At 36.2% G+C, this 23,239-nt stretch overlaps 1 protein-coding gene across 8 annotated transcripts in view; it reads left to right on the plus strand.

Moving 5' to 3' along the window:
* CACNA2D1 (calcium voltage-gated channel auxiliary subunit alpha2delta 1) overlaps window positions 1–22,734 on the plus strand; it is a 487,283-nt gene extending 464,549 nt beyond the window's left edge. For all 8 annotated transcript variants that reach the window (XM_027071753.2, XM_027071754.2, XM_053218537.1 and 5 more), the window contains 2 exons: window positions 611–693; window positions 18,628–22,734. In XM_027071753.2, the coding sequence (XP_026927554.1) occupies window positions 611–693; window positions 18,628–18,744 (200 nt within the window). In that variant the 3' untranslated portion in view covers window positions 18,745–22,734. The remainder of the gene's footprint in view (window positions 1–610; window positions 694–18,627) is intronic.
* Window positions 22,735–23,239: the final 505 nt, after the last annotated feature.

Genomic DNA, 23,239 nt, shown 5'->3' on the forward strand with positions numbered 1-23,239 from the left:
GAAGTATTATTCAGCCTTAAAAAAGAAGTCCCGTCGTTTGCTGTATCTGCAGTGGCCTTTAACACCAAACTGCTTATGCTTATAAATATGCTAAATGACAGCTCAGTGACTGTTAAAGCATCGTAGACCAGACCGCCTGTCCTTTTTTCATTTATTCATGTTGTTTCGGAGGCGGGGGGGGGGAGGGCGGGAATAGTCCCAGCTGTGTTTGAAATTGGGGTTTATTGTTACCAATGAATTTATATTTCTGTCTTGCTACATAGGAGCACCCTTGTGCTCCCTTGTGCGGGTTCACATGTATGGCTGCATCTTATTTGCTCATTTCAGCCACTTCTATCTTTACAGGTAACTGTTGAGTAATTGCATCTGCCAACGGCCACACCGTGTAGAGTAAAAATAAAAACCACAGTGATCTCTTCATATAGCCACTAGTGTGACAAAAGAATTTATGTGGCGGTTTACTTCCTTAAATCCCTAAGTACTTGAACTAGTCGTGTGGGACTAGACTAATGGCATAGGTGTCTGCTCCTTGCTTTGGGAAATTTTTTTTTTTTTTTTTAATTGTGTGGAAAGAACAAGTAATTTCGTATTCCTTAACAAGTTTCTTTAGCTGATGGTCCAGATCCTTGTGATATGGTTAAACAACCCAGATACCGAAAAGGACCCGATGTCTGCTTTGATAACAATGTCTTGGTAAGACCAAAGGTTTATTGTATTAAAATATTCTATCTCAGTAGTCATTGTCTTCAGGAACTTAAGGAAATGAATTACATTTGTAACTCAAACATGATGTCTTAATCATAGTGTTTCTCATTAACATGATGTACTTGCTGGTAGATAGATTTTTCATTTCAATACTGTTCATGGTTAGTGTAAGCTCAACAGTTGCTTCTTTTATCTGTCCTTCCAACAGAAACTGTACTTTCAAACACAATTCCCATCAATTTACTAACAATCCTAGGTCACCAATCTGATGATTTGAAACATTTTCTCATCAATAGTAATTATTGTAAATATTATTTATGATGTGATTTGCCTCCCTTCATTGATACTCCAATCTTTAAGATACAAAATTTATTTTTACGTGTTTCTTTAGTCTTTATTTGGTATGTTTAAAAATTTGTGACATAGCTAGTTTCCTGATATTTTGTAATTCTCCTTTTTTTTTTTTTAACATGGCTCCTGACTCTGTCATAGATTTGTATTATTTCTCTTAATTGCATTTTTACCTTGCGTGTATTAGACCAGGTCAGTTACAGAGGGCTAAGTTCATAAAATTTTGCAAAACATCTTATGTCATGTAAAGATGATTGCTGCTTTTCCTATAGGTCAGCTGTCTTCCTCCAAGAAACAATCTTCTGACATACTATGCATGTAATCAGCTTTATGTTTTTAAAACCATTTTAATTAAGAAACTTGATTCTCAAATGTAAAGGCCACACCACAATTCTGCCTAATGTGAAAAACGAATTTTAAATACAACATTTCTCAATTCTGCCTCTTCAAGGTGTGCCTTTGCATTAAGTGGCTTGCATACTCCAATGAGCATACAAACTGAGAGCATAATCATCTTAGGAATTGTTTATTCCCAAAAAATGTCAGATCACCTATTAATGTACGTTTATAGAGGTTGTAATTTATTTAGAATAGACTTGTCTAGTATGTACTTATTTACTCAAATACACAGAAAAAAAAGGGAATTTTCATAAATATTATCCAGTTAGCTATGATTAGAAGAGGAACAAAAAATAAGTAAAATCAGTAATGAGGAATAAGACTTAAAAAGCAAGAGGTGTTAGCCAGGAAACCCCTGTTATCTCTGCAAGGACTACTGATCATTCCTTTTTGATGGAGAAAGTGATTCCAAGTGGCACTAGTTGTTTTTCTCCATTTTATGCGGTTAGACTTCAACACAAATCCAGATATGAGGACTTTTGTTGTTCTATCTACTCTATTTTCAGGAGTTTGACCCTGTCAAATCATTCCCTTAAGAATGAATGTGGGCCCAAGGATAGTGGTGCTCATTAGGGGAAACTTCACTCATCAACCACTGGTCACCAAAGCCTGAGATTAAATTCACTCAAATCAACTTCAAAGATCACATAAAAACCCTATTACCTAAAATGTTTCCAACCTAGGAGACTCTATGTTTTCATCAAGGCACGAGAAAGATTGGACAGAGACAAATTTTCAGTAATTCAAGTTCCTGTGAATTATACATCCTACTGTGTGTGAAAGTACAGCTCTTGCTCAGTAGCGTAACTTGCTAATAATGTCTTGTGTTCCTTTAGCAGTGAAATGTTTTGGTAATGCTTATTTGCAATGGTCACTGTGACCCTGCTCTGGATGGAGGCTCACATAAACTGCTAACTGCCAGCAAACTGCATGAAATCTCATCTTGTATGTCTTCTTTTCTGTGTTTTCTTTCCTTTTCCTGTACTTGCTACTTTGCCCGTTATTAATAGGATCAACTTATGTGCACAACGAGTCGTGCCTGTACCATGATGTCAGCTCCTATCTCCATTTTACTGCAAGTTTTCATGTGGTGTGGATGGTCAGTCACTTTCTCTAATTTTTCTTTTTGTGTGTGTTTGGCTAGAAATTTTAATAAATAATCCATGTCCCTAAATTCATTATAATAAATGTCCTGAAAGCAGGTTTTTAAAATTCCAGTACTAATATTGTTTTGTAAATAGCTGAATTCAAATATGGCTTAAGTTTCTAATCCCAAACCCGGCATATCCTTTTCCTATGTTTATTTAAAAATCAGTATTTTCTTATAAGGTTTTGTATAAAGATTAAATCAGTACGGGAAAAATTATATGTTTCTTGATGTCTAGCTTTTTACTAAAGAAAAATACCCTGAGGATGATTATTAGAGTTGGTCATCTCAATTTTCAAAAGATGCTGACATTAAATTAATGAGCCATTTCAATTTTATCAAACATTATTTTCTAAGTCAATAATTCTAGGCTTTCCTTTCTTTTTAAAACAAATATGACTTAATCAACTTTTTATATTTTTTTACTACCACAATATTGATGCTATTAAAATATTTTAGTACAAGTGCTTCCAATTTCTAAGTTCATTTTACTTAGAATGACTTACAGTATCTAGGCTAAAATTATCACTTATTAACCTGTGACCAATTTCTGAATTATATTATTAGTATGACTGCATAGATGTTGTAGGCCCCAAGCTTGTGTTCATGGTTTCACTTACAGCTTTGCAGTTTCTTCTCTGATGCTCTGGGATCCTCATGGTTAGTGTTACTAGAGCAACTTTGATGGTGTTCTTTCTTCACTGCTCTCCAGGTATTCGTTGATTAGGAAACCACTAGATGGAGATATGGCCATTACTGTGAGTGCTGTGTGCTCATCAGAGGGGGAGAAAAGTGGAATATCAGAGGGAGTCTCAGAAAACTAGTTTTTTTCCTGGGCTAATAACATAATAGTCTTCATGGCACAGGATTCCAAGTGAAAGAAACCTAGCTGACCTGGACAATTAAAAGACCAAAATGAAATGATCCCTCTGCATGAACCTGTGTTTTCAGTTGATAGAGAGGTAGCTCTCTGAAGTTATGTTTTGTGATTATACCATTTACATATGAAAAGTGTAGTGAAATCATAGGTTCCATGTTGTCTTTTTTATACCTGTCTCTAATAGAAATGAAAGTAAAACATAAGGGTAAAAAATTATCACATTATATTCTCTAGGTGAGGAATAGTAAAAATATTTACTCTATTTTCACCTTTGATTCAGAAGTTTACTTCTCAGTCATAGAATTTTTAGGTAAGATTTACAGGCTACAAAACTATAGGTCAGCTCCCTTGGGAGGTAAAAGATTTTTACCTTTACCTTAAAAATCTATAGGTAAGAATGCATTTACTTTTTTTCTTCTAAGACTCTCCCCTCAAAAATATGATTGAATTTTTCTTTGATATTTTTCTTTCTCACCATAACTATAACTTTACCAAGAAAATAAATAGCATTGTGGATTCAGCTGGATGGGATCAGTACATCTTAATGAAATAATTTTTGAAAGATAAAAAGAACACACCAGGGATTTCCTAATATTATTGTGTCCTTGAGGAATATATAATGAATAGTCCTGAGAAGATGATGTAGAGGGCATACACTTTACATTAATAAGACTTAAGTATTTAGAAACACAGTTATCAGTACTGAACAGTGAATCTCGTCTATGCAATGTGAGTGTTGATATGATAATATCAAAAGAAGTATCATTTTCTCTGAAACAATACAGAGTTGAAAAAATAATACAAATATTACCAAAAAATACTGAGGATAATTGGCCGTGGTTCCTCACACTGAAGACCAATAGAGGTCAAAGTCTAAGCTTCAATGCTAGTCTAGCTACCCAGGAATGTGTGGTGGGTTAGTTTCTGCTCACAGGAAAGCCGGGATGCTGGTGTCATCTCTGACATCTTCTAATGGATGGTATCTAAGCATTTATAGAATGACTGTCTAAAGATAGGACTCTTGTATCCTGTGCAATCCAAAAAGAGTATCAATTATAGACCACTAGGACTTCATTAAAACCCAAGGGTCCAAGTGAGACCTTTTGACAAGAGCTTTGGGGCAATTTAAGTGGTAAAGAACAAAAGAAAAATAAAGCCATGGTTTATCAAAGCAAGCCAGCCAGTAATATGTATCATCGATAAAGTTCATTATTTTATGCAAACTGCAAACCTAATTTATGAAAGATTACTGGGTACATGAAAAATGAATGTGTAGGTACGTGTATGTAGACAATACACACATGCATTTGTGTAGTTGAACACATATACTACCTACTTCATGAGTTAGTGTGGTTACTGTGTTATTGTGCAGTGTAGGAGAACAAATTGTTTGTTAGAGAACTTATTCCTATTAAAAGTCTTAGACTGTGTAGTTCCATCTACCTAAATAATGTTAAAAATACATTTTCTTTGAAGCTGCTGTAGGTGACTTAACTACAGCCCAGTTTAAATTAAAAAGTCAGCCATTATTTGGTGCATGTCTTCACCAGCGACTTGCCTTTTGAATATAATGAGTATAATTCAGAAAATATTGAGCTCTTACTATGCGCAATTAGTCACCGTGGTGATTCTGGTTGGGGAAAGAAAGGGCAAGTTACATGTTTCACAAGAGAAAATTGAAAATATTTTAGCCACTAGCATGCATGGTCTTAGAGAGCCTTGGGGCAAAGTCATATGCATATAAGTACAATTTAGGTGTTGTTTCTTTTAATGAGTAATGAAAAAGGAATTCTCTGCTGATATGTTTATTAGGAGTCTTTTGAGAGAAGTCTCTAGAAGAAAATTGAAAAAATTACCATATTTTAAAAACAAGTACATATAGCATTAGCACTGTATCATTTTTCTACCTGAGTGTGTTAAACTGAAACAAAGTACCCATCTTTAAAAATCAGACTGATTTACTTGTTTATAATGGTAGTGGGATTTTTGGTCTATCTTTAAGGTGGAGAAAATGCTAATGTTTCTCCCACATCTGTGCATTTTTGATTTAGAATGTATCTCTTATTTCATAGAATAATTTCAAGTCTTGGTGTATGTAGTTGTCCATGCAAAACACATGAGAAAAGATGACAGGAAACTGAAGAGGCAGATTTGTTTGTGTGAAATCAACTTGCAGACTTGAGGGACTCCAAATAACTTATCTCACCTACCCCCTCCCTGACTGCAACAGGCATCATCACATACAGGAAATGCAACTGAACAAATAAATTTTAAAAACACTAGAAATATAAACATAAAAACAATGGATCAGAGTTAGAGATATTTTTTTTCTTTTCATAACACATTTGTTTTATGTTAACCAGAATTTCTTTGACAAAACATATCCTTACTACATGAATGGGTCTTGTTTGTATACTGATTTTCCATTCCATCACATTAACACATAATTAGCAGCTGGTCAAGAGCCAAGCCTTTACATTACTATTTTATGTTTGCAGTGTTTCTAACTAGGCTGTACCTGTGCTGCTTTATTGACTACCTACTATGCATTTATCAAGTAGTACCATACAACCTGTGTATTAGACCATTCTTCTGGGTGTGAGATATTGGAGATATATTTATACTAAAAAATATTGTTTTAATCTGGAGTTCAAATGTAAGTGAGCATCCTGTTTCTTTATGTGGTTACCCAACCTAAAGGGAAAACTATTAGAACCAAGAGAAGACCAAGTGTGAAGTCCCTGGGACAGTACACACCTTGACCTGTTGCAGAGACAGACAGTGTTATTGGAGCCGAGTGAGTTGTAGGGGTGGGGAGAGGAATACTAGAAGACAGAGAGGCCACCAAGCTCTGGACTACATAAGGCTTTGTAGGCCATGCTAAGCCATTTGGGTTTTGTTCTGAGAGTGATAAAATTTTTGACCTATGCTTTTAAGGAGACTGTTTTTGGGTTAAAAAAATTTGCGAAAAAGCAAGAGTAGAAGCCATGAGACAAGAGAGGCAGCTTTTGAAGGAGTCTAGGCCAGAAGTGATGGTGACTAAGACACGAGAGAGTGAGAAGTGGTAAGTTTGGAGATCTATTTGGAAGCTAAAGTTAAGAGGATGTGCTGGTGGATTACATTTGAAAACGAGGGGCGGGGAGGGATCACAGATGACTTGTCTTTGCCCTGATCCACTTCTCCTAGAAGTATCGTTCAGAAAAAATAGTGTCTTTGGGCAAGTTTGGGGCCTTTCTGAGGCATCAGAGAGGAGAGGCGGCAGAGCTCAATCCCTGCAGAGGTCACAGGGGAGTTCAGGTCTGAAGATACAAAGTGTGAGTTTTTGCAGTTCTGGTCCAAGATGGTGACATGGGAAGTGCCAAACTCACTTTATATCACAGACCCGCTAAACCTGTAACTATAAACAAAGCACTTTCCTCTGGAAAAAAAAAAAATGGAGAAACGAGGTGAATGACCCATACATATTGGGTGAATGAGCAAACAACCACATGAAACAGGTAGGAAATGCTAAGACACACTATCCCCATAATCCCTACCTCTGGCATAGCAGCGTGTAATCAGGAGGGAATTTTTAACTCTTAGCTCTTCCTTGAGGAATGAAGGGTTTGGTCTGAATACCAAGTATTGGAATTTTAAGGCTTCCATGCAAAGTACAGTGTCCCCAATAACTATCTCTGAAAGTCTAATAGGGGGACAAGACCATAGCAAAGAAACAATTGTCAGCAGGCTCCCGAGGACTCACTGTAGCTTTCCTTCCAAGGCTTAGAGAAGATGGACCAAACATCAATGCCCTATGCCCAGTCTTTCTCTGATTTAGCACACATTTAGAGGCTGACTGCAGGCCTCCTTAGAGACAGAGGAAGGCAGTGGGCCATGCCTCCACTTTGACCCTGTGACATACTCCAAGTCACTGGTCTGTCTCCGAAGGAGCTTGTGGATCCATTTGGCATTTGGCTTTTAAGACTGCTGCCCAAAAAACACCTCCCTTTATCACTTGGCCATGGTGGCCAGTAGAGCTGATCTTCTTGGGTATTGGGGGACAGTGGCAAATACACAGTTCTTAATGGTAAATTCCCCCAGGGTTTGGCACAGTGAAGGCCAACTAAAATGTTCTTCTCTTAGTCATACCCTAAAAGGGGTGGGTCTATTTACATACCTCAAAAACTATTGCCTCAGGGTTCTGCCTCCAATCAGCCTGCATCCAGGTGCTGAATGAGATCATCCCCTATGGGACACAGACAGTGAAAGGCACACCCCCCACTTATTGGGAGCCACTTCAAGCCTGTGAATCGTGGTGTGTTTTTTCAAATGCACAGAAACCAACACAGAGTCCAGGAAAATGAAGATACAGAAAAACAAAACTTTTAAAAACAACAAGATAAAACTCCACCAACAGCCCTAATGGAGTTCAAAATAATGGTCATAAAGATGCTCACCAAAGTCAGGAGGAAAATGCAAAAGCTAAATGAGAACTTCAATAAAGAGAAAATATTAAAAAGTACAAAAAAGTCAAAGAACTGAATGTAATAAATCACAGTAATAACATAAGAGATAAAAATGACATAGATTTTAAAAAAACCCTTTGACAAAATACATCATTTCATGATAAAAACCTTGGTCAGATGGGGTATGGAGGAACATACTTCAACCTAATAAAGGCCACACATGACAAACACACAGCTAACATTATACTCAGTGGAAGAAAATGTGGAGCTTTAACTCTCAGATCAGAGATGGGCACTGCTCTCATTCAACATAGTGTGGAAGCCCTAGCTCGAATTTTAGGTGAGACAAAGAAATCACAGGGGTCCAAATAGGGAAGGAAGAAGTAAAGCTGCCAGTATTGACAGAAAAGATGGTTCTGTATACAGAAAAACCCAAAGACTCCCTCAAAAGACTGTTGGCAGCAATCCATAATTTCAGTAAAGTTGCAGGATACAAAATCAACATACAAGTATCCGTTGCATTTCTATACACTAATAATAAAACGTCGGAAAAAGAAATAAACTGTCCCATTCACAACAGCATCCAAACCAAAGTATTTAGGAGTAACTTCCAGGAAGTGAAAGAGCTGCACAGTGAAAACTACAAGACTTTGCTGAAAGAAAGAACACAAGCATAAATAGATATTAATATTGTAAAATGTCCGTACCACCCAAAGACAGCTATGGATTCAATGTAGCCCCCATCAAAAATGCCAACAGCATTCACAGCAATAGAAAAAAATAATTCTAAAATTCATATGGACCCACAAAACACTCAAAATACCGTAATAGTCCTGAGGAAAAAGAAAAAAGCTGCAGGTATCAGATTTCTGGATTTTAGATTATACTATAAACCTATAGTAATCAAAACAGTATAGTACTGGCAAAAAAATAGACACATAGGCTAGTGGAATAGGAGAGCCCAGAAGGAAACCCTTACATGTGTATGGTCAACTAATATTCAACACAAAAGCCAAGAACACCCCATGGGGAAAGGATAGTCACCAACAAATGGTGCTGGGAAAAGTGAACACATGCAGGGCAATGAAACTGGACCCCTATCTTATACCACTCACAAAAATTAACTCAGAAAAGATCAAAGACTTTAAATATAAGACCTGATACTAAAAAACATCCTAGAAGACAAAGTAGTAAAGAAGTTCCTTGACATTGGTCCTGTCAATGATTTTTGGATACAATACCAAAAGCACAAAAAACCAAAGCAGAAATCAACAAATGGGACTATGGCAACTTTGAATGCTTCTCCACAAAGAAACAACCAAATGAAAAGGCAACCTACAGAATGGGGGAAAAAATGCAAGCCATGTATAGGCTTAAAAAAAATTAAAAAAAAAAAGGGCAGGAAACTAAATAGACGTGTTTTCAAAGATGACATCAAAATGGCCAACAGCTACATGAAAAGATGTTCAAAATTACTAGTCATTAGGGAAAACAAATCAAAACCGCACACTTCAGCTTTAAGGACACACACCTTAAAGTATGTGAAAGTAAATGGATAGAAAAATATATTCCATGCAAATGGAAATCAAAAGAAAGCTGGGGTAGCTATACCTGGACACAAAAGACCTCAAGACAAAAACTGTACTAAGAGACATAATCATTATATATTGGTAAAGGGTTCAGTCAAAAGTGGATATAACATTTAGAAATATTTATGCACCTGATATAAAGGGGCTTAAAGATAGTATGGCAAATATTAACAGACCTAACAGGAGAAGTAGGCAGCAATATAGTAATAGTAATAATACTAAACAGGAGACTTCAGTCGCCCACTTTCATCAATGGATAGATCATCCAGACAGAAAATGAATAAGCAAACACTGGAATGAAATAACCCATTAGATCACATGGATTTAAGTGACACTTACAGAGCATTCTATCCAAAAGCAGCATTCTACACTTTGTTCTGAAATGAACATGGAACATCTTCCAGGATAGAACATATGTTAAGTCACCAAAAAAGCCTTAATAAATTTGAGAAGATTAAAATCCTAGCAAACATCTTCTCTGGCCACAGTTGTATCAAACTAGATCTCAACAATATAAAGAAAACTGGACAATTCACAAATATGTGGAGATTAAACAATACGCCACTCAACAGTCATGGGTCAAAGAAGAAATCCTAAGGGAAATTACACACACACACAGACAAATGAGACAAATGAAGATGGAAATACATTGAACCAAAACTATTGGCAAGCAGCAAAGCAGTTCTAAGAGGAAAGTTTATAGTGATAAACACCTATATTAAGAATAGACAAACATCTTAAATAAATTTACACCTCAAGGATTAATAGCAAATGAAGCCTAATGCTAGGAGGTAGGAAATAACAAAAATCATGGCAGAAATAAGTGAAATAGAAACCGAAAAGACAATACAATACATTGCAATTAAGAACTGGTTTTTTTTTGAAAAGAAAAACAAAACTTTAGTTAGACTTACCAAGGAAAAGAGGATTAAAATAAAACTAGGAATGAAAAAAAGACATTAAAATTGTTATCACAAAATATAGAAGATGATAAGAAACTACTATATAAACAATACATGGCAAAAATTGGGAACTCTAGAAGAAATTGATAAATTCTTAAAAAATATGGAGCCTATCAAGAGTGATTCATGAAGAAACAGAAAATCTGAACATATCCATTACTAGTAAGCAGATCGAATCAGCTATCAAAAACCTCCCAACAATCAGAAGCCAAAGACCAGATGGCTTCACTGGTGAGTTGAACCAAACATTCAAGGAAGAATTAATACCAATCCCTCTCAAACTCTTCCAAAAATATAGCAAGAGGGAACACTTTCAAGCTCATTTCACAAAGCCAGCCTTACCATAATACCAAAACCAGACAAGAACACTGCAAGAATAGAAAGTTACAGGCTAGTATCTTTGAAGAACCTAGATGCAAAAATCCTCAAGAAAATGTTAGCAAGCTGAATCCAACAACACAAAACCATATACCATGATTAACTGGGATGCAAGGACAGTTTCACATTCACAAATGAACCAGTGTGAACCATATTAATAAAGTGAAGGGGAAAAGAAAATCGTATGATCTCAATAAATGCAGACAAAGCACTTGCAAAATTTAACATCCGCTGTGATTAAAAACCCTTAACATAGTTGGTATATATGATCTGTACTTCAACAAAATAAAGGCTCACAGCTATCATCCACAATGGTAAAATTAGAAGAAGCTAACATCCAAGCACCAGAAACTAACAGCTTCTCCTCTAATGCCATGAATAAGACAAGGATGCCCATTCTTGCCACTTTCTTTAACGTAGTACTGTAAGTTCTAGGCAGAGCAAATACGCAAGAAAAATAATAGGCATCCAAACTGCAAAAGAAAAAATTATCTCCATTTGCAGATGGTATGATATTGTACATAGAAAACCCTAAGAAATCCACTTATTCAAATAAATTTAGTAAAATTTCAAGATTAAAAAATGTAAAAAATGAGTGCTATTTTATACACTAACAGAAGTTGTTAAAATAATTTCATTTATAATTCTGCCAAAAAATCAAATACTTAGTAAATTTAACCAAGGGGGTAAACACTAAAGACTATAACATAAAAGAACTTGAAAAATAAAGGGAAAGATACTAGTTCTCATGAATTAGAATATTGTTAAAATGGGGTCGCCTGGGTGGGTCGGTCAGTTGGGCATCTGACTTTGGCTCAGGTCATGATCTCACTGTTGGTGGGTTCAAGCCCCACGTCAGGCTCTGTGCTGACAGCTCAGAGCCTGGAGCCTGCTTCAGTTTCTGTGACTCCCTCTCTCTGCCCCTCTCCCTCTCCCACTCATGCTCTGTTTCTGTCTCAAAAATAAATAAATATTTAAAAAAATTTAAAAAAAGAATATTGTTAAAATGTACATACCATACAAAGCAATCTACAGATTCACTGAAATTCCTATCAGAATTTCAATGACATTTTTCACTGAAATACAATAAATGATTCTAACATATGTATGAAACCACAAAACCGTAACAGGCAAAGCAACCTTGAGAAAGAAGAACAAAGCTGGAGACATCACACTTCTTGATATGAAACTGCATTATACAAATACATTAATCAAAACAGTGTGGTACTGGCACACACAGACACACAGATCAATGTAACAAAACAGCCCAGGAGTAAACCCACGTATGTATGTTCCATTAACTTATGACAAAGGAGCCAAGAATGTATAATGGGAAAGAACAGGCTCTTCATTACATAGTGCTGATGGGGCACCAGGGTAGCTCAGTAGGTTGAGCATCTGACTCCTGATCTCAGCTCAGGTCATTATCCCAGGGTCATGGGAGCCAGCCCTGCATTGGGCTTCACACTAAGCATGAAGTCTGCTTTAGACTCTCTCGTCCCCCCTCTGCAGTTCTCCCCTGTTCACACTCCCTCTCTCGAAAAATTAAAAAAAAAAAAGTACTGGGAAAACTGAAAGCCCACACACAAAAGAATAAAAATGGACCACTGTCTTACACTGTCAACAAATGTCAACTGAAAATGGATTAACTACTTGAATGTAAGACCTGAAACCATAAAACTCCCAGAAGAAAACCTAGGAAGCAATCTTGTTGACATCGGTTTTGACAACTATTTCTTTTTTTTTTTTTTTAATTTGATCCCAACAGCAAAGGCAAGACAAGCAAAAATCAGCATGGGACTACATCAAAATTAAAAGTTTCTGCACAGCAAAGGAAACCAATAAACTTGAAAGGCAATACACCAAATGGGAGGAACTGTTTGCAAATTATGTATCTGATAAGCGACCAGTATCCCAAATGTATAAAGAAATCAAGTCGGATAATATCAAAAGAAATCTGATTAAAGAGCTGACAGAGAATCTGAGTAGAATTTTTCCCAAAGTCCTATGAATGGGCAACAGGTCCAAGCACACCTTATTTTACCGCGCTTTGCTTTTATTGCACTTTACAGATACTGCATTTTTTTTTAACAAATTGAAGGTTTGTGGCAACCCTGCCTCAAGCAAATGTATTTGTGCCATTTTCCAACAGCATTTGCTCACTGGTGTCTTTGTGTCACATATGGTTTTCACAGTGTCTTTGATAGTACCATTCTAATTGTTTGGGGGCACCACGAACCACACCCATTTAAGACAACACACTTAAGAAATGCTATTTGTGTTCAGAAAGCTCTACCAACCAGCCATTTCCCCAGCTCCTTTTCTCTCCTTGGGCTTTGCTATTTCCTGAGACAAAATGATCTTGAAATGAGGCCACTTAGTAACCCTACACTGGTCACTAAGTGTTCAAGTGAAAGGAAGAGTCACATGTCTCTTACCTTAAAAGGTAGCGAGGAAGCTATGTCAAAGGCCAACACGTGCTGAATGCTCGGCCTCTTGTGCAAAACATTTGGTCAAGTTGTGGATGTAAAGGAAAAGTTCTTAAAGGAAATTAGAAGTAAAAGTGCTATTTCAGTGAACACACAAATGGTTAAAAAAAAAGGCAAAGTTTTAGGGGTCTGCATAGGAGATCGATCTAACCACAACATTACCTAAGCTGAAGCCAGATCCACATCAAGGCCCTAATTTTCTTCCTTTCTGTGAAAGCTGGGAGAGAGGAGGAAGCTGCCAAAGAAAAGTTTGAAGCTAGCAGAGGTTAGTTCATGAGATTGAAGTGAAGAAGCCAGCTCCATAACATAACAGTATAAGGTAAAACAGCAAGCTATCCAGAAGATCTAAGTAGGTAATTAATGAAAATGGCTACAGTAAGTGAGAGACTTTCAATGTAGAAGAAATAGCCTTCTATTGAAACAAGATGCCATCTAAATCCTTCATAGCTACAGATGAGAAGTCAACGCCTATCTTCAAACAATAGACCATATCTCTTGTTAGGGGCTAATGAGCTGGTGGCTTGAAGTTGAAGTCACTGTTCATTGACCCTTCTGAAAATCCTAGGGTTCTTAAGAATTAGGCTTGATTTACTCTGCCTGTGTTCTCTATCCATGGACAACAAAGCTTGGGTGACAACACATCTGTTTACAACACGGTTTACTGAATATTTGAAGTCCACTGTTGAGACCTACTACTGAGGAGAAAAAAATCCTTTCAACATGTGACTACTTACTGAGAATGCACCTGGTCACCCAAGAGCTATGACAGAGATGTATAGTGAGATACATGTTGTGTTCATGCCTGCTAACACATCATTTTGCAGCCCATGGATCAAGCAGTAATTTCCACTTGTCCAAGTCTTGTTATTTAGGAAATACACATTTTGTAAGCCTATAGCTGTCACACATACTCCTCTAATGGATCTGGGCAAACTTTATTGAAAACTTTCTGGAAAGGATTCACCATTCTAGATGTTATGAAGAACATTCACAATTCAAGGGAGAAGCCAAAATATCAACATGAACATGAGTTTAGAAGAAGTTGATTTGAACCCTCATAGATGACTTTGAGTGGTTCAAGAATGCCTTAGAGGAAGTAAGTGCAGATGGGGTAGAGACAACAAGAAGATTAGAATTACAAGTGGAGGCTGAAGATGTAACTGAATTGCTGCAATCTCATGATAAAACTTGAATGGATGGAGAAGATATGGCATATATATACATATACACACACACACACATATATATGCATACACACAATGGAATACTACTTGGAGAACAAAGAATGAAATCTTGCCATTTGCAATAACGTGGATGGAATTAGAGCATATTATGATTAGCGAAATAAGTCAGAGAAACACAGCTATCATATGATTCCACTCAGGTGGAATTTAAGAAACACAATAGATGAACATAGGGGGAGGGGAGAAAAATACGACAAAAACAGACAGGGAGACAAACCATAAGAGACTCTTAAATACAGAGAAGAAACTGAGTGTTGCTGGAGAGAGGCGGGGGTTGGGGGAATGTGCTAAATGGGTGATGGGCATTAAAGAAGGCACTTGTTGGGATGAACACTGTGTGTTACAAGGAAGTGATGAATCACTGTGTTCTATACCTGAAACCACGACAACACTGTATGGTAAATAACTTGAATTTAAAGAAATTTTTTTAAAAACTTGATTGAATGAAGGTTTAATTCTTATGGATGAACCAAAGTAGTTTCTGGAAATAGAATGTTGTACTCCTGGTGAAGATTCTGTGGCTATTTTTGAAATGACAACAGAGGAGTTGGAATGCTACGTAAACTTAGTTGATCATGCATCAACAGGATTTGAGAGGATGACTTTAATTTTGAAAGAAGTTCTATTGTGGGCACAATACTACCAAACAGCATCCCAGACTGTAGGGAAATTGTTCTTGAAAGGAAGCATCCATCAATGCACCAAACTTTTTGTTGTCTTATTTTAAGAAATTGCAATAGCCATTCAGCAACTACCACCCTCATCAGTCAGCAGCCATCATCAATCGTGGCAAGACCCTTGACCGGGGCGGGGGGGAGGGGGGGAACTATGACTCCCTGAAAGCTCAGATGATGATTAGCATTTTTTAGCACCAAAGTATTTTTTAAAATTAAGGTATGTACTTTTTTAGACACAAGGCTATTGTACACCTAAGAGACTACACGATAGTATAAACATAACTTTTATATGCACTGGGAAACCAAAAAATTCATTTGAGTAGCTTTATTGAGATATTCACTTTATTCGATATCTACAATTGGAACTGAACCTGCAGTATATCCATCTTATGTCTATACGTGAAAGAGGCTCAGCATCACTTAGGAGATACGTGCAAATCTAAACTTCAATGAGATATCACCTCACACATGCTAGAATGGCTATTATCAAAAAGACAAGAGATCACCATTATGGCAAGGATGTGGAAAATGGGAGTCCTGTGTGAGGGACCACTATGAAAACTGGTGTGGAGGTTCCTCAAAAAATTAAAAACATAACTATGAATCAACAATTCTAAGTATTCACTTGAAGAAAACGAAAACACTAATTAGAAAAGACATAGGGACCTCTGGGTGGCTCAGTGGGTTAAGCATCCAACTTCAGCTCAAGTCATGATCTCACAGTTCCTGGGTTTAGACCCACATTGGGCTCTGTGCTGACAGCTTGGAGCCTGCTTCAGATCTGTGTCTCTCCCACTCTCTGCCCCTCCCCCCACTTGCACTCTCTCTCAAAAGCAAACATTAAAATTGTTTTTCCAGAAAAAGTCATAAGCCCTCCTATGTTGACTGAGACATTTTTTCAATAGCCAATATATAGAAACAACCTAAGTGTCCGTCAACAGATGAATGGATATAGAAGTGTTATATAGATAGATAGATAGGACAGCCAGCCATTTGTGACAACCTGGTTGGACCTTGAGGGCATTATGCTACATGAAACAAACTAGATAAAGACAAATATCGCATGACATTACTTACATATGGATTCTATTTTTAAAAAATCAAATCATAGGGGCACCTGGGTGGCTCAGTCAGTTGAGCGTCTTGACTTCGGCTCAGGTCATGATCGCATGGTTTATGAGTTCGAACCCCGTGTCGGGCTCGGGGCTGACAGCTTGGAGCCTGGAGCCTGCTTCAGATTCTGTGTGTCTCTCTCTCTGCCCCTCCCGTGCTCATGCTCTCTCTCGTTCTCTCAACAATAAATAAATGTTAAATTTTTTTTTAATCAAATTCATAGAAACAAAGAGAAAAGTAATTGCCAGTACCTAAGGGGAGATAGGGAGAGTTTGGTAAAAGGGTACAAACTTTCAGCTATACTATGAATATACTCTGAGGATCTAATAAAATGTGATGACTTACAATTGATAACACTGTGAAATTAAATATTGTCACCAAAGGGGGAAAATGATAAATATGTGGATAATGGAAATGTTATTTAATGGGGGAAGGGGTTATCTTTTCACAATGTCTAAGTATATCAGATCACCTAAATGTACACTTGAAATATCTTACAATTTTATTTGTCCATTTAAACTGAAACTCAGACTTTAAAGAAAAAAATGATAACACAAAAAAGCAAAAGTCATTTCCTATTAAAAAGGATAAAAGTAGAAGTTATTAACAGATGTGTGAAATTTAAAGCTATAGGACCAGATTACATTACCTAGGAAGAAAGTGTAAATAAAAAGAACCCGTGGAAAAGTCTGTCACGTAGAGAGCATGAAGAGAGGCATGTTGAGCCAAAGAGAGCAAGATGAACCCCCAACAAGTATGGAAGAAACCAAAAGCGTTAGGCAAATATACATGAGAAAATATTGCAAGGGGAGAATATTCTACATTGCCAAATGCTCCTGGCAAGTCAAATACAATGAGGACCAAGAATTGATCATTATTTTATGTTTTGCCTTATATTTAGTTGATTATGAAAAATAAATTTTTCATAATACATTTTGTTTCTTTTAGACATCTCTTTAACAAACAGAAAAAGCATTCTGCCTGAAAATGCAACTCAAAGAAATTTTATTTATTGGGTGGCGAGTACTGTATTAAACCCTAGTGAGGAAAACAAGCCAAACCAGCTCAGAGTCTCTGTGAAATTATTCTGAACATTTTACTCAGTTCTTTACTCACATAGCCTATTCTTTTGATTATTGGAAGATGCACCTTGGCATAGTGAAGGCTGTAAGAAAAAAATCTTATCTAATTACTTTCCTAAACATCTTTTTTTTTTTAATTTATTTATTTTGAGAGGAGAAAGAATGCAGGCATGCGGGGGATGGCAGAAAGAATGGGACAAAGAGAATCCCAAGCAAGCTCCATGCTGTGGAGGTGGGTCTCGCTCCCACCAACCATGAGATCATGACCTGAGTTGAAACCAAGAGTCAGATGCTTAACTGACTGAACCATCCAGGCACCCCTCTCCTAATCATCTTTTATGAATCAATAATTAAAGGGAATTAAGGATGTAGAAAAAGTTACAGAATACAGAACCTAGGAATAAAAAATAAAGGATAATTTCTCCAATAGTAGGGAACTTAATGACTTCATGAGCCATCACTAGACCATGGGGCATGCAGATGTCAATTGCTGGTATTTCATGGTTCTGTAAACTAGACAAGCATCTCTTGCTAGCTTAGCTCTTTATTTTGAATATGTTCTTAGAGTGTCCTTTCAGGTGTGGTTCAAATACATTATTATTTTTAATTTTGGTGAAGGTCCCGATGCTACCTGTGCAGTATGGTATGTTTACCTTTGAAATTGGATATAAGGGATATGGAAAATAGAGAAGTGTGTTTCTTAAATTGATCTTACCTGTCCCAAACTTTGCCTTATTGAGCCTCATTGCTAAAATCATAATTCTTGGGAATTATAAAATCTGCTAGTAAATTTTATTTTTACTTATGTTCATGAATATATAAGAAGAATATCCAGTACTATGGAAGTTTTTGTTTTGGTTTTTTTTTTGTCCTTTTTTTTTTTTTGCAACTAGTATATTACTCTAAACAGCGTTTTTTGTTAATGTGTTTTCTTTCTTAATCATCAGAATCTGCAACTCAAAATGTAAGGCATTCTTGAAACAGTACTAGAGAAATTGCTTTATTCAGAACGTTGAACTATAACGTTTAGGGTAATGTAATTTATTCGGATTCAAACTAAAGCACTTTTGTAAGGTGAGTTCAGAAGTGGACTATACGTGGGTGCTCCCAAAGATTCATACTGAGTATTTCCTCAGGATTTTTCTTTTTCCTTTTCTTTCCAACAGGAGGATTATACTGACTGTGGTGGTGTTTCTGGATTGAATCCCTCCCTGTGGTCCATCATTGGCGTCCAGTTTGTACTACTTTGGCTTTTATCTGGCAGCAGACACTGCCAGTTGTGACCTTCTAAAACTAAATCTGCATAATTAAACTCCAGACCCCGCCAAAACATGAGCCCTTGGTCGCGTTAAAATAGGGTCAACTGTGGAATCAGCAGAACTAGCTGGGCCCATACCATGGCATAAATGTAAGGCGCAGACTCATATGACACCCACTGGCTGCATGTCAGGGTATCAGATCCTTGAACTTGTGTGAATGCTGCATCATCTATGTATAACATCAAAGCAAAATTTTATACATGCTCTATTGGAAGATTTGAGAGTTTGTCGTTGCATTGTTGGTGATTACATGTAAAAGGGCTCCCCATACTGTTTATGAATCATACAAATTGTCTTGACCTTGACATGGAATTTTGACCTGCTGCAATTCTCGTTCTTTTACCAAGAAAATCTCTAGAGGAAAAAATGGAGTTATTTTTGCCTTCACGTATTCTTCTGTTAAAAATTATTTCCTGCTTTGAGTAATGGTTATTGAAAAATAACAAAACAAAACAGAGAGATTGGTGTAATCTGTTGAAATAGAAATAATGGCTAATTTTCTACAAAAAAAAATTTGCCATAAATAAAATGCCTTATGAAGAATGGCTTCTCTGCCAAAAATATAACACAAATGATGACCAATTAAGTTTAGCTGAGAGAATGAATTGGTGTTTGAAAATAATAACTAAGAAACTATTAAACTAAAGGTGCTTGAAGGTGCAATTTGAATATGTTACCTATTTCCTCATAAATGTAAGCCCTTAATAAATGCTTCGATGTAATGTTTCTTTTGTTCACAGTAAAGTTATGTAGTGCTAGCCAGATATTTCAAAAAGCTCTAAGAGAAACTTGTTGGGGGGAGGGGAAAACGTTTTTTCTTGTGATAAATGAACTTTGGTTACCAAGGGTATTTTGCATGATGCTGCTGCTACTTTAACTTTCGGTTTTTGTTTTTCTCTTACTGTAGAGTATAGTCCTTTGAAAAGTTAACTGAGTGACATTATTGTTATGTAAGACTCTGAACCTTGCAGTGGAATGCACTTAAGTCATCTTTACAAATGTCGTTCAATTACTCTGAATATACTGTGCAATGTCAATGCCGAATGATTGGGTTAGGGAAATGGTGAAATGGGAATTAATGGATTTTATACAGACTCGTGCTTTTGTCTGAAAACCTATGTACAGATATTTTAAGTACATAAATCAGATTTGACACATTTATTTTTTGAAGAGTACATATATGTTCTCAATGAAGATTCATACTAGGTTTCCTCTTTGTTCGTTTGAATAGTAGCACATAAAATCCAAACATTTCTGCTGCTGCTGCTTTTGTCCCTCCATTTTAAGCGGTATGATCACTTGACCAAAATTTCCATGCAGTTTGCTGAGGGTTTTATAACAATCTGAACAAATAGGAAACCTTGAATCTGTATGTATACACATGAATACTTGATTGTGAATAATCAAAATTGTTTTTATACAGCCTCATTGGTGAAAATGATTAGTATAGTAAATCAGATATTTCATTATAGAGTAATATGGTAGATTATTATTTATGCTTTTCAAAATAATTTTCAAGAGTCAACAGTGTTTGAAGAAAGGGTAAAAACAATGAATGTGTAATTCTAGTTAAAGTGAGCAATTCTGCCGAAGGCTAGAAGTGTGCAGATATTTTTTATGGCAAGATGCATTTGTTCTTATTTTGAACATGCCAAATTCTGGTGTGTGTATATGCTGGAAATTTTCTTATATGTCATTTTTAAGTCAAAATCTTATTAACATTATCCAGCATGCTTTAATATGCTCTGCATATCAAAGACATAACCACGTCTTTAGCATAGCTTAAAAGACATTTGTTTTGTTTTTAGCTTTGCATATATTTGTCATTCCCTCTCACCACCAGTATACCCTAGGTACCATTTGTGTATATTTCCTTATTTAAACTATTTTTTATTTATAAATGGGGGGGGCGGGAATGGAATCACTTTGCCAGCTATTGTTCTAGGAGTTGACATCAGTTACCATTTCTATCTCATTGTTGTGATTTTGTAGTCTCATTTGTAACTGGTATTGACATTTTAGAAAACACCAAAGTGATTTAAAAAAATACGGAACTTCTCACTCTAGTAACACTATGTTTAAATCATGTTGTTTGTTAATTAAATATTTAAAACTTCTTGTTAACTTTTGCTAGACTATTTTAGGTCATGAAAGTGTTGGGAAGGGGATATCAAAATATCAAATTATGTTAGTTCGTGTGTATATATGATGCACATTAAAACAACTGAATTGCTTCCAGCATACAACAAACTACCTTAAAATTATCCTTCAAATCTATTAAATATGTTTTCATGGCTAGTGTCACTGAAATAGTATGTTTTCATCAACTGCATTATTGTTGCCTCCATCACAGTTAACCTTGGCATCTCTTGGCAGGGTCCTATTGATTCCATTTGCCATCAAAATATATTTACGTGCACGAGTCTTGCTATGATCCTTTTTTTTGTTGTTATAAAACAAACCTATATTATGAGACCCACATACATGGTGATAAATTGGGTAGGAACGTGCTTTCTGACTAAAAATTGTTCTCATGCCTAATACTGGCCTTCATACGTTTAGCATTTTTTCAAAGACAGTAACACTCATTCCATCACACTGTTGTATTTAATTTAGGATTTTTCTGTGAGTTCTAATTGTCGACCAGAACTTAAATAGCCTGTTATAAATACTGGTTTTCAAAGACTAAACAATATGAGAGATCAAGAAAAAAAGCTTTTAGACTCTTAGGTTTATTTAATTTTGGCTCTACTCATCCAGTTTCATGTAGTTTGCCATTAGAACAAAATCAAAATAAGTCTTACATTGGTGTTGAGTAACAGGAATGATTTTTGCATTAATGGTTTCTTTATATTTTCTTCATTTGAACAACCAGCATTACTGCCAAACACCAATCGTGGTCCATATTTGTAACAGGTTTTTAACATGACATAGTTAGCAAGTTTGATTGAAGAGATTTCTAGGTCCTGGGCCTACAAGATTTTAGTATGATCTTTTTTCATGTTTCTAATGCTTAAGGCGTTACTGCTTAACTTGGAAAAACAACAAAACAGTGTTGCTGCCATTTGTAAGTTTTCCTATAATATTCCTTTTATTAACTTTAAAACTGGCCTTACTGGGTTCAAATAGGCAGTATCCCTTTTAAGTGACCTTTGCAACCCAAGTGTTACTTGCTTATTTGATGCTCTCTTCTATTTTACATCTCATTTTAATCTTTCTCTCCACCAAAGCTTAAATTCTATGTCTTAATTTAAAACTCTAAACTATTCCATTGATCGTTAGCTGACAGTAAGATATCTAGAGGTAGACAGCTTGACCTTGTGAAACAAAACGGACATTGTGACTTTTTTAAGTGTAGAATAGAATGAGTTCACGTGCCCACAGCTGAAAATATCTCATCGTTATCTAGAACTTGGTTGTTTTCCCATTAGCCGAATGTTAATATTGCTAATATTCCGTGTACCTTTCTGTAAACAGCAAATCAATACAACATAAGTATCGAGTATTGAATAAATTCCAGAATTTCAAAGACTCAGATAACACTTACCAATAGTTTCATCTACCTTACTTCTAGTTCACATAATTAACTCAAAGAAATTCCACGGAGTCTAATGGGATACTGTCTTGTATAGATGCCGGTTGAGTTTACCGCGTGGCCTGACAAAGCTGTCTTTTTTGTTGTGCTGTATGATTGTTGGATCGTGCGTTTAGGATACTTTTATTGAAATGCTCAGTGTGCATCCATGCGAAAGGCCAATTGGCTCTGTGAACAAAAGATCTTTTCTCCCCTTTATTATGTTCTCTTGACACTTTTGTGGAAATTAGCCTGATAAAACACATTTTGTAAAAATTTGTATAATACTGTTATAAAAATATTTATAATCCCAGAAAATGTTGTGTTAAATCTTGTGCAAAAACAGTATATTCAGAATAAAAGTTTATCATTTAAAGTCACCACAGTTTGGATTAATTATATAACGTCCAGCTGAAAGAGACACAAGTCTTTGTCCTAAATGTATTTTCATCAAGCCTTCCTGTGGGGAGCACGCAAGATAATGAAAATAAAACTTGGATTAGCAACGTGCTTTTCCTATCACAAACCTCTCACGAACAAATGTGCTTGCAAGTCCTTTACCTAGCCGTGACCCTTTTCCTATCGTTTTTGCCATCATCAAGGCCTGTGGGAAGGTAATAGTTCAGACTTTGGGCTTCAATTGTAAAAAAAAAAAAGTTTCCTTGGGGGGGAAAACCATTTGAAAGAAACAAAGTTAGAATATCTGAAATGTGCCTATGTTTTACACATATGACTTTTAAATATTTCTCCTAGCAAACAGCAGCTGAAATAGTGAAGGCTGGTGTAAAGAATTAAAAAAAAACAAACATACCCGTACACTTCTTTCACATTTATACCAGTTTACCACGTCCCCTCATATGCTCACCTCATAAATTAATGAGCCCC

This window comes from Acinonyx jubatus, chromosome A2, assembly GCF_027475565.1.
Source record: "Acinonyx jubatus isolate Ajub_Pintada_27869175 chromosome A2, VMU_Ajub_asm_v1.0, whole genome shotgun sequence".
Lineage (NCBI taxonomy): Eukaryota > Metazoa > Chordata > Mammalia > Carnivora > Felidae > Acinonyx > Acinonyx jubatus.